Source organism: Ursus arctos, unplaced genomic scaffold (assembly GCF_023065955.2).
Source record: "Ursus arctos isolate Adak ecotype North America unplaced genomic scaffold, UrsArc2.0 scaffold_22, whole genome shotgun sequence".
Lineage (NCBI taxonomy): Eukaryota > Metazoa > Chordata > Mammalia > Carnivora > Ursidae > Ursus > Ursus arctos.
The window spans coordinates 51,524,395-51,537,727 of NW_026622897.1; the positions used below are offsets into that span (position 1 = coordinate 51,524,395).

A 13,333-nucleotide genomic window follows, 5' to 3' on the forward strand; every position below is an offset into this window, starting at 1 on the left:
TTTTGGCATCCATATTCATCAGGAATATCGGTCTGCGATTCTCCTTTTTGATGGGGTCTTTGCCTGGTTTTGGGATCAAGGTAATGCTGGCCTCATAGAATGAGTTTGGAAGTTTTCCTTCTGTTTCTATTTTTTGAAACGACTTCAGGAGAATAGGTATTATTTCTTCTTTGAATGTTGGGTAGAATTCACCAGGGAATCCATCAGGCCCTGGACTCTTGTTTTTTGGGAGGTTTTTGATAACTGCTCCAATCTTATTACTGGTTATTGGTCCATTCACGTTGTCAATTTCTTCCTGTTTCAGTCATGGCAGTTTATAGGTTTCCAGGAAGGCATCCATTTCTTCCAGGTTGCTTAATTTATTGGCATATAATTGTTAATAATAATTTCTAATAATTGTTTCCATTTCCTTGGTGTTACTCATGACCTCTCCTCTTTCAATCATAATTTTATTAATTTGGGACCTTTCTCTTTTCTTTTGGATAAGTCTGGCCTGTGGTTTATTGATCTTATTAATTCTTTCAAAGAACCAGCTTCCAGTTTCCTTAATCTGCTCTACTGTATTTCTGGTACAGTAATCTTAATTATTTCTAATCTTAATTATTTCTCTTCTCATGCATGGCTTAGGCCTTCTTTGTTGTTCCTTCTCCAGTTCTTTAAGTTGTAAAGATAGATTGTATATTCCGGATTTTTCTATTTTTTTGAGTGAGGCTTGGATGGCTATGTATTTCCCCCTTAGGACCGCCTTTGCAGTATCCCATAGGTTTTGGACTGATGTGTTTTTGTTTTCATTGGTTTCCATAAATTGTTTAAGTTCTTCCTTGATTTCCTGGTTGACCCAGACATTCTTAAGCAGGATGGTCTTCAGCTTCCAAGTGTTTGAATTTCTTCCAAATTTTTTCTTGTGATTAAGTTCCAGTTTCAAAGCATTGTGTCTAAGAATATGCAGGGAATAATCTCAATCTTTTGGTATTGATTGAGACCTGATTTGTGACCCAGTATGTGGTCCATTCTGGAGAAAGTTCCATGTGCATTCTAGAAGAATGAGTATTCTGTTGTTTTAGGGTGGAATGTTCTGTATTTATCTATGAGGTCCATCTGGTCCAGTGTGTCATTCAAAGCTCTTGTATATTTGCTGATTTTCTGCTTAGGTGATCTGTCTATTGCTGAGAGTGGAGTGTTGAGGTCCCCTACTATTAATGTATTATTATCAATATTATCTCTTTATTTTGGTTAACAGTTGGCTTATGTAGCTGGCTGCTCCCATGTTGGGGGCATAGATATTTATAATTGTTAGATCCTCTTGTTGGATAGACCCTTTAAGAATGAGATAATGTCTGTTTGTATCTCTAACTACTATAGTCTTAAGCTTTAAATCTAATTTTGGACAGAACCCTTTCTTCAAGTAGTATCTTACTAACACTTTATGGAACAAGTGTTTCTTGGAACACAATTTGGGAAACATTGGTCTACTTAGCTATTCACTCAAGAAACCAAATACATGCTTTTCCTTGCCCTACACACAACCATCATCTTAGATGAGCACCATACAGTCTATAAAGTGCTTTTGTAAATATTATTTCACTTCATAGTAAGTCTTTGAGGTAGCTATTACTACTTTTGCTTTACAGATGAGGAACCTAAAAATCAGAGACCAAGCTGCCCAAGTTACTAAGCCAAGTGGCACAGCTGAGTCTCAAATTCTACATCTTTTGATTAAGTGTGTACTATATTAATATTCTCATTTATTAGAAGGGAAAAAATCAATGTAAAACTATTTCTCTAGATATCCTATGAATTTTTGAGAAAACTACCATCTCTAAGAACCTACTTTATTTCTTAGTGGCTCTTACCCAGAGGATGATGACTATCTCAGCAGTGTAAACACTGGGGCATCTGATGGGTAATTCTGATTCAGAACCACTCATTCAGAACTTAGTTTTCTAAGCAGGGTATATTACTTGTTTGTTTGTATACATTTAAAATATACATTTACTTATTTAATTTTTTATTATGGAAAATTTCAAACATGTGCAAAAGTGGGTAAAATTATAATGAACCCATAATCCAGCTTCAACAATTATAACTTACAGCCAATCCTCTAGACTCTCATCCACTTCTCCCCTTCCATATTTTGAAGCAAATCCCAGATATTATATCATTTTAACTCTAAATATTTCAGTATGTGTCTCTAAAAAATTAAAACCTCTTTAAAGGGGTGCCTGGGTGGTACAGTCAGTTGAGTGACTGACTCTTGGTTTCCGCTCAGGTTGTAATCTTGGGGTTGTGATCTCAGGGTCATGAGATCAAGCCCCAAGTCGGGCTTCGCACTTAGAATGGAGTCTGCTTGGGATTTTCTCTCCCTCTCCCTCTGCCCCTCCTGCTTGTGCACGCTCTCTAATAAATAAATAAATAAATAAATAAATAAATAAATAAATCTAAAAAAAATCTACTTTTTAATTTTTTTTACGAAGAACTTTTCTTATAAAGATTTTATTTATTTATCAGAGAAAGAGAGAGAGAGCACAAGCAGAGGGAGCAGGAGGCAGAGGGAGAATCAGGCTCCCTGCTGAGCAAGAAGCCCGATGTGGGACTCGATCCTAGGGCCCTGGGATCATGACCTGAGCCGAAGGCAGACGCTTAACCAACTGAGCCACCCAGGTGACCCAAAAAAACCTCTTTAAAACATAACAGTAATACCATTTTCACACATAAAATATTAACAATAATCCCTTAATATCACAAAATCTTCAATTATAGATTAAAGTTCCAATAATCTCATAAATTTAAAATTTTGTTTTGCAGTTTGTTTGCTTGAATCAGAATTAAAGAAAATCAACACACTTAAGTCTCTTATTTATTTTTAAATTCTTTCTTTCTTTCTTTCTTTCTTTCTTTCTTTCTTTCGAGAGAGGGAGAGCACGTGCACCTGTAGGGGGAGGGGCAGGGGGAGAGAGAGAATCCCATGCAGACTCTGTGATGAGTGCAGAGGCTGACACACAGGGCTCCATCTCACCACCCTGCGATCATGACCTGAGCCAAAATCAAGAGTCAGACACTTAACCAAATGAGCCACCCAGATGCCCCTTAAGTCTCTTTTAATCTATATGTTCCTCTTCCCTTTTTTACCCCCTCTGCAATTTATGCTGAAGAGACCACGTCATTCATCCTGCAGATTTCCCACAGAATTCTGCTCATTGCCTCTCTCTTGTGCTTTTCAATTTATGTGCTTATGCAAAACTTTAGGGCACAAAATTTTGAGTTGGAAGGACCCACTAGTTTAACCTCTTCAACATGTTCAGTTTATGGAAACTGAGGCCCAGAAAGATATTTATCTTAGTGACAGACTAAGGTGCAGAGACGCAAAATCAAACTCTAGTCAATATATTATTGTTGACAAGATGGTAAAAGAAACACTTGCCTTTCTTAGAAAATAACATTAAGTATACTAAAGTACAAAATTATATACATGTATCTTATTATTTTTTTTTAAAGATTTTATTTATTTATTTATTTATTTGACAGAGAGAGAGACAGCCAGCGAGAGAGGGAGCACAAGCAGGGGGAGTAGGAGAGGAAGAAGCAGGCTTCCAGCGGAGGAGCCTGATGTGGGGCTTGATCCCAGAACGCCGGAATCACGCCCTGAGCCAAAGGCAGACGCTCAACGACTGCGCCACCCAGGCGCCCCGTATACATGTATCTTATATGCTTCTTACAAATCATTAGTATTTCTTCAACACAGCAGATTAGGGAGATTTCAGAGGCCTAATTAACATCTGATCAACTCTATAATTCTGTGGTACATACACACAAAAATCCCTACAGATATTACAAAATTGTCTTAGGTCCAAATTTTTAGGTTAATTAAACAAGTATTCTCAGAATTTAACTTCAACAACGGCAAAAATTCACTTCATGGCACTAACAATTCTATATGCCTATGAAATTTTCTGCTTAATAGATTGCTTCTAAAAATATTTCTCAAAGATTGAAAATATATCTTACCTCAGTGAATCACAAAAGATGTTATCTATGTTCCATAACAGAAATCCCATTAAAAATATACCCAAGGATGTATAACCCAGTCCTCTGAGCCATGGATAAACCCTGTGGGGAAAAAAAGGAAAGCAAACTGAAATTTTGTTAAGTCGTGTCATGATCAGAGCTTGAAGCCACTGCTTTCATGAGAAGGAAAGGTTTTCGTTAGTATTAAAAGCAAACCTATCTATTAAATTCTCTAATACATTTGCCTATTACATTTAGCCATTAAAAAAATGAGAAAAAATGTGCCATTAAGACTTTGCTAAGTGTTTCCAAAAAGTAATCTGAAGGCCCCCAATAACTTCAACAGTCCCCTGGAAGAGGCAGCAGATGCTGGAACAGAACTAACATTGACTGAGTCACCTGCTTGGTGTCAGGCAGGCACCATAGTCAATTAGATACACAAGCAAATGAATAAAATCTTCAGATAAACCCTGTGAAGAAGGTATTATAATCTTTGCACTTCACTGATAAGGAAATTGAAGCTTGGTGAGTTACCCAAAACAAGAACAGTAGCTTACATATTTTTATAGCTTCAATGATGTATCACTGACTTACACTTACTGAATATAGTTCAAGTGTACATTTTATCGGTACATTTGTATATATTCATGAAACACTACAATCAAGGTGATAAACATATTTATCATTGCCAAAAGCTAGTTTGCATTTTTCAGAATGTTATATAAATGGAATAACACAGTACATCCTCTTCATTGTATGCCTTCTTTCACTTGGCATAATTATTTAAAAATTCATCCATGTGGTTATGTGTATCAATCCTTCATGTCCTTTAATTGCTTAGTAGTATTCCATTGTATGGATATACCAAATTTGTTTATCTGTTCAAATGTTGGTGGACATTTATATTGTTTCCATTTTTTTCTGTAACAAATAAAATAACTATGACCACTGATAAGTAAGTTTTTGTATGAACATATGCTTTCATTTCTCTTGGGTAAAAAGCTAGGACAGGAATAGCTGTATTGTACAGCAGGTGAATGTTAAACATTTTTAAGGTACTGTTAAACTGCTTTCCTAAGTGACTGTATCATTTTACATTCCCACCAGCAGTGTACGAATGTTTTTTGTTCTATATCCTCACCGACATTTGGCATAACATGGGTATTTTTTTTTTCATTTTAGTTGTTCCTCGTAGGTGTTAGTATCTCACTGTCGTTTTAATTTGCATTTCCCTAATGACTAATGTTATGAAACATCTTCTCATGTGCTATTTGCCATCCATGTATCTTCTCTGATACAGTTTGTTAAATCTTTGCCCGTTAAAAAAATTGTTTGCCTTCTTATTGAGTTGTAAGAGTTCTTTATATATTCTAAATATAAAGTCCTTTGTTGGATATATATTTTGTATTTTCTCCAAGTCTGTGATTTGCCTTTCACTTTCTTAACAATGTCTTTTGAAGAAAAATTTGTTATTTTGATGAAGTTCAATATTTCAATTTTTTCATTATAGTTTGTATTTTTTGTATCCTATTTAATAACTTTGTCTAACCAAAGGCTGCAAAGACTTCTATCCTTTCTTCTAGAAGTTTTATAATTTTAGCTTTTACATTTAGGGATATGATTCAATTCTAGCAATTTTTGTAATGGCATTAAATTTTGTAATGGCATGAGTTTAAGTTCATTTTGAAAATAAGAATATCCAGTTGTTTCAGCACAATTTATTGAAAAGATTATCCTTTCCTCTACAGAATTACCTTTGAATGTTTACTTAACATCAGGTCAGGATGGATGAACGGTTTACTGTTGGGTGTTTTATTGATCTATATTTCATTCTTACCACCAACACCACATTGTCTTGACTAGTGCAGCACAGAGTAAATTAAGGAGTGTAAATGCTTTTTGTCATTCATTTTTTTTTTTTAAAGATTTTATTTATTCTTTTGAAAGAGAGTGCTCGTGGGAGCACGGCGGGGGCAGGGGAGGGGAAGGAGACAAGAGAAGCAGGCTCCGTACTGAGCAGGGAGCCCCACACGAGGCTTGATTCCAGGATTCCGGGATTATGACCTGAGCTGAAGGCAGTTGCCTAACTGATGGAGCCACCCAGGCGCCCATGTCATTCTTTTTTACAACTGTTTTGGTTCTTCTAGATCATTTGCATTCCCATGTAAATTTCAGAATCAGTTTCTCAATTTTTACCAAAAAGCCTGCAGAGATTTTGATTGTGACTGCATTAAACCTATAGGTCAGCTGGGGAGAACTGACATCTTAACAATATTGAGTTTTTGAATCCATGAAAATGGTACATCTATCTGTTTATTTAGGTCTTCTTAAATTCCTCTCAGCAAAAAACTGTTCATTGTTGTTTCCCATATGCAGGTCTTACATACAGTTGCTAAATTTAATCCTTAAACCTCTGATGTTTTTTGGTGCTACTGTAAATTGTACTTTTGAAATTTCACTTTTCAATTGTTTGCTGCTAATATATAGAAATATGATTTTTGAATATTCATTTGAATTCCATGACCTTGTTGAATTCCAACTTACTACTTCTAGTAGTTTTTTGGTACATGTCCCATGACATTTTCTGTACATGATCATGTGATTTGCAAATACTATATTGGACAAGCCTTCAACCAGTATAATGTTGAATAGAAGTGGTGATAATATTCTTGTTTTATTCTTCATTTTAAAGATAACTTTTTAAAACATTTCATGACTATATATGTTAGATGCTGTAGAGTTTACAGGTTAAGGAAGTTCCCTTCTATTAACTAATTTGTAAAGGGTTCTATTTTGTTTTTAGTTTGTAAATAGCTGTTGAATTTTACAGAATGCTCCTTCTAAATCTACTGCTATCTTCATGTATTTTTTCTCCTTTTAAGTATGGTGAACGACAAGAATAGATTTTCTCAAATACTTTCTTTTTTTAACTGGAAGTATCTGTATATAAATGAATGAAAAAGGGTAATTTAAAAACCATCAGGAAAGCACAAACCTGGCTGTGTGTGGAAAAAGCATTACTGCCACTGTCTGATGAAGGTTCTCAGAGAAGATTAGGTTAAAAGAGTCACAGTCTGTCTTCAGCTTTTCAGAGTTTATCATAACCCCATTTAGGGGAGGCAAGAATGAGTCCCAGGAAACAAGGCTCAACATAGTGAAGGCATCTGGCAGAGTTGCAGTGTGGGCCAGGTGCTGAGATGTGACAGAATATGCTCGATGGGAGTAGGGTACTCTCTATTTTCTGCTTCTAAGCTTACTTACCAGGGCCAATCTTCAGCTCTCAGCAGTAGTTCAAAGCAAAATTCTTCTGTGGGGTGAAATGAATGTCTTTGGTTATCCAGGCAGCAGGGTACACAGGAGAGAGCAAGAATTTCTCAGGACATGGTCCCTATAAGCTAAGTACAGATAAGATTCTGGGGACAGACTACCCATTATTATCAGGTATAAGAATATAAAATACAGAAGGCCCTCAACATATCTGGGTCTGGAGTCACACTGCTTCATTCTGGACTGCCTTCCTCACTAGTGTATAGCTATAATATGAGAAGTCCCTTCCCCTCCTCTTCACCCTGAGAATTACCTTTACCCCTCTCGACACTGGATTTCCTATGTCTTTTATCTCATGTCTTCCTCCTTTTTGGTTTACTCTCTCATTATACAGCCTTCAGTAGGTTTCTGAGTAATAGTTTATAGGCTATAAGCTTTTTTGAGAACTCAGATATATGAGTTGGTAGTTTGGTTGGCTGCAGGATTCTAAGTTAGAATTCTAGCTGCCAGTTTTGTTTTGATAAGCTCCAAACCATTCTGATTCCTGACCCTTTGTATGTATGTCTGCCTTCTAACTCTACAAACTTGTGGAATCTTCCTTATCAAGAATTCTGAAACTGTCATGGGTCTATTTCTACCCATTGTGTTGAAGAGCCAGTGGGTTGTTCCAATGTAATAATTCATGTCTTTCAATTGCAGGGTATTTTCTTAAGTAATTTTGATAATGGATTCCTTCTCTTCCATTTTATCTGCATTGCCCCCTCCCCTTTTTAATGTTGGTCCTTGTATCTGGCCCAGTAATATTTCTATTGAGTCTCTTCTCCATTTCTTTCTCATCATCCTGATGGCACCCAGGTGTGTGTGTGTGTGTGTGTGTGTGTGTGTGTGTGTGTGTTTGCTTCTGCCTTTTCTGCTGTGAAGCCCACAGACTTGAGGAAACACTTCATTGTTTCTCCACAGCACTGGTGATGAGTGGGCCCAAGGGTCCTGAGGCCTCGTGTTGTCTTATTTACTCTGGAATATACCATGGGTTTAGCGTCTTTCGTGCGGTAGATTCTTACTGGTGGATGGGGGATGATGGACCATAATGCAATCACAATGTGTGTTCACGAGAAGGAATTCCAGTGGCTTCTTTAACTGTATTTTTCAAACCATTCACTTCAGTTTTCCATTTTACCATATTTTTAGTATCTTTGGCAGCGGGGGGGGGATCCTCTGAATGTTCCTTTTTTTATATTGCATTCCACTCTTGACTCATAGATATAGTGTATTTCTAGAAATATGAATGGATTAATGACATTTGTTGTTTTGTTATTTTTGAAGTTTTCTTCTTCATGCATAAGTGTTTCTCCTAAGTTGACCACCCCCCATTTGTTTTGGCCTCTATCTTTCATATTGGATGCATTCATCATGTCTGGTACTGTTTCCTCATTCTTTAGAATGGGAAACGAAAAAGGTGACCACAAGCTCTAAGTATGTGGTTGAGGCCCTTAGGTAAGTAACCTTTATTGTAGGGCTATTTTGCTGGGCCAATTCTTGGGGAACCCCTAAATCAGTATCTTTAAGTCTTTTAGGCTTCTCATATTCCCTAAAAGAAGATTCTCTCAATTTTCTGCTTAGAGGTTTCTACATTCAACATTCAAAATGCATAAGGTCACCCAATTTCTCTGATTTCACCATGATATTCACATGCTCAGTTGTGTTTGGCAAAACCCCATCCAGAGACATCGTTCACCCTTCCCAGAGAATAAACCTATAGGCTCCTGGCATTGTTTAGTGGTGTGGAGTAGGTGAGGGGATGTAAGCATTTAACAGCTTAAGTCTTTTAAGCAATTGTCTTTATTTTAGAGCCCTCTTCATCTGCTTTTCCAAACTGTCTGTTGCTGTTAATGCTTGATACTTGATACCTGAGAAAATTCTGATGTAAACTGGAGGTTCTTTGTTTAAAATTAGCTTTCTTGGGTTAGCAGTAATCCATTTACTTTCCAGCTTTTAAAATTTTATTGAGTCTTCTTGTGGGTTTATGATTTATAAATAAATTCCTTTGTTGGAGTCTTAGTAGGGTTTCAGAAGGGAGCAAAATTAGATTGAAGATGTTGATCTTCAATATTATATCTGTTTTAATTTCTGCCCTTTATTTCTGTGTGGATTGATTCTACTGATCCATTTTCTAATTATTGAAGTTGTATGCTTAGTTCATTATTCTTCAGCTTCTCTACTTCTAAAGTAAACATCTAAGGCATAAATTTCCCTCTAAGAACCAGTACTTTGTAGTACTTGATTTGTAGTACTTTCACTATGATTAGTTTATAAGTATTATTTCTACTGTGATTTTTTTTTACTTGTATTTACAAGTGTGGTTTTAAGTTTCCAAATATATGGGCTATTTTGATGAATCCTGTTTTAACTAATTGTACTATAGTCAGAGAACATGTTATACTTTGAAGTTTGCTGAACCTTGCTTTTAAACTAGTGTCTGGTAGATGTAATAACTACTTCATGCCTGCTTGAGAAGACCACCTTCTTTAACTTAAATATATTAAATCAACTTGTTATTGTATTATTCAAATTTTGTCTGTATACTTGTCCATATGGTTACTGTATTAAAATATTTCAGCATGATTGAGCACTGATATACTTCTCTGTAATTCTGTCAATTTTTGCTTAAAATTTTCCATACAAGGTTTAGCACTGCCTTTTTTTTTTCCTGGTAAATCAAATCTTATAATAATAATGTAGCAAACACATTTGTTTTAAATAATGCCTTAAATTTTTTCTGTTATTAAAATAGCTAGTCCAGCTTTCTTTTAGTCAGTATTTGTGTGGCACATATTGTTTTTATATTCTTTTCTTTTAAAAGTACTGTGTATTTATGTGGATTTTTTGGAGACTAATCAGGTGGGTTTTATTATCAAATGCAATAATTCTATAAAAGCTCAGTAGTATTGTAGTATTACTTTCTATCTTAAAGTCTTTCAGAGCTTTGGGCAGACAGCATCTTAAGCATTAAGTATAAACAGCTCTTCTTCTGATCTTAAGTGCCAGTTGTCACCAATTTTCATAGAAAATGGTTTTTTTGTTTTTTCCTACTGCAGTTAAATGACCATTGCTAGTCAGCTGAAGAGAGAATCTCTGGCTCTCCCCTCAAGGTACTAAAGTAATCCTAAGTAAATGAAAATAGCAGCCACATAAATCTGCATGACATTGCAGCCAAGCCAAGGATAATAGCAGTTACTTAAAGAAACGAGCACTTAGTCAAGTCCTGCTTTCCCCTTTGGAATTACGTAAGGCAGCAATACTAGCTAGCTAGAGTCTAATACTACACTTTCGTACCATAAACACAGCTAAACACATAGTGCTAAACACTGACAGCATCAGTACCTGCTCTAACCACTTCAGTGTTTACCTCTCGGTCCAGCATGCTGACTATTAATACCATGCTTTTAAAAGTTTTCATCATTAGACAGTTAAGGCATTAGAGACAAAGGTTTAACGCTATATCTTAATATATACAAGCATTCACTTCAATTAGTATATTGCTTTCTAGAACATACTGTTGAATATTCTCATTTTATGATATTAAAAACTATGGAATTTCTTTTATTAATGCCCAAACTATCAGTGATGGGAAAAGTATAATATAAAATAATACATATAAAGCCACAATGTTCAGTTACAGTTTAAACTAGAAATTACTAACTACACGTGGCTGCTTCATTTTTGGTTTCACATTTTGGCTCCTAGTTCATTCCTATTTACAACTGGTACCCACTGAGAAAAGAGGTACAACTCTTAAGCTATGTATGTTTTGTGGTGGGTGTGCAACATACTGTGTATTTATGTTTTAGTAACACTTTTTATGAATAGCACATAGCTGGATTTCTTTTCCCCTGCTTGAGAGTCTTTGTTTTTAATTGCTTAGCTTTGTCCACTAATATTTATTGTGATTATCGATATATTTTGAATTATTTCTACCCTTTTATTTTCTGCTTTGCATTTGTTCTGACTTCTCTCTGCTTCCCTTTTTACTCTTCTTTTCCTAATTTCTTTTGGATTGAGTTTATATAACTCCATTTATTCCCTCATGTTTTTGAAAGTCACAAGAAAATCAATTACTGTTTCTAATGGTTGTCAAAAATACACATGTAAAATCTAAAATTAATCACTGTCTGTACCTTCTTTCCAAATAAAAAGGACCTTAGGAACTAACTATGTAACTAAGATTATCCTCTTGTATCTCTTATTATTTTGTCCTTCACTTTAGTTTCATTTAAAAATATCTCAAACTAGATATTAGTCACAATAGTTTGTTCAGATAATCCCACAGGTTTATTATTTTTTCTCTATCAGCTAAAGTAGTTTCTAAAGGGAAAGTCTTTCAGTGAGGTGTATTGGTAAACTTTCCCCATTACTGTTTGTTTTTAAATGTCTTTATCTTGTGCCTGTTTTTGAAAGATATTTGGGTATACAATTCTGAGGTGACAGTTAATTTCTCTCAGCATTTTGAAGATAATAGTCTACTGTGTTTTGGCTTCCACTGTTGCTGTTGATAAGTCTGCTGTTGACTATTCCTTTGTTGGCAATATAGCTTTTATCTCTGGTTGTATTAAGATCTTTGTCTTTGGATTTCAGCAATTTCAGTATGCTTTTTTTACAGGTAACAATCAGGATTCAACTGCAAATAATATCTCTTTTTAGAGCAGAAAAGCATTTAATATTCAATTCCAACCAAAAGATGAATGAGCAAGGATTAGGCTCTCTAGGAATGACTCATGAACACTACCACAGAATTATCTTGCCAAAGGAACTTTTTTCTTTTTCACATTAGGAAGCTGGAGAATTGGGAAGCCTCTGGACCACTGCTGCACCCAGCACCATACTGAAACCTTCGCTATAATTCATAGATCAGGAAGCTATCATCACATTTGTTTCCAGAGTCATGATGCACACCCTAGATCCACACCAGTAACTGGATGCCTTATATACTACCATTTCTCTCCCTCACTTAAATTGGTTCTGAATTCAATCTTATGTGAATACATGTGATTGGCTGAACCTGAAGGTATCTGGAAACTTATCGGCAAAAGAAATAAGGGAAATACAGCTTTTAGCTTTCTAATATCTACATTACACCTACTGTCTCTTTGAATACTATTCTGTCCCAATTTTTGCTATTCCTTCCCTTGGAACTGCAATAAGAAGTGTTATTTCTCTATAGTGCTTTCTGGCTTATTTCTTTAGATTTGCCTTCCAATTTAATTAATTCTCTCTTCATCCGTGTCTAATCTACTTTTTAGCTTATCCATTGAGTTTTTTATTTCAATATATATTTTTTAATGTTAGAAGTTCTTTGATTCTTTTTCAAATTTGGAATTTCACTTTTGATAATTTCCTGTTCCTTGGTCACCTTTTCATTTTCTCCTTCATTTCATTAAGTATTTCCTAAATAGTTACTTTATATTTCAGCATCTGATTTGGGGGGTTTATGTCTACTGATTTGTGTTTCTCCTGACTTTTACTTATGGTAGCTTATTTCCTCTAGTTTTGGAACTGATTGTGTACACTTGTTTGATCTCCATTCAATCTGCAGAAATCCTAAGGGCTTACATGAAACTACGTTTCTTTAAAGATACTTTGCTTTTGCTTCTCTCCGATATACTGGGGCTCTAGGAATGTTGGATCAGTTTAAGATAATTTAACACCTTGAAGTTTCCCAGACAATAAAGGTAATGTGTATTTGAATCCAAAATCTGTGGGAAGGCAGAACAGTGATTATAAATTCACAGGGGAGTCATTTTTCCTACCTAAAAGTCCATCTTTCCTGAGGCTGAAAGACAAGGTGCCTTGTAACTGCTCATGATCTCAGAACTCATTTGTCAGTTTAGTTTTCAGCTCCTTCTTTGCATTTGATGCTTTAGAATTTTCTTTACATTTTTTTGAGTTCAGCTATGCATTTAAAAGGATGTTTGTTGTGCTTTATCCATAATTTCTAGATGTTTTGTTATAAAAGAGATTTTCAGATATATCTCGTCATAGTAAAAAACAAAAACAAAAACAAAAA

The 13,333-nt window shown here is 35.3% G+C and overlaps 1 protein-coding gene across 3 annotated transcripts in view; it reads right to left on the reverse strand.

The window, feature by feature from the left end:
• ACER3 (alkaline ceramidase 3) overlaps positions 1 to 13,333 on the reverse strand; it is a 154,899-nt gene that overhangs the window by 17,473 nt on the left and 124,093 nt on the right. For all 3 annotated transcript variants that reach the window (XM_057316674.1, XM_026518147.4, XM_044390962.3), the window contains one exon: positions 4,006 to 4,107. In XM_057316674.1, coding sequence (XP_057172657.1) covers positions 4,006 to 4,107 — 102 coding nt within the window. The remainder of the gene's footprint in view (positions 1 to 4,005; positions 4,108 to 13,333) is intronic.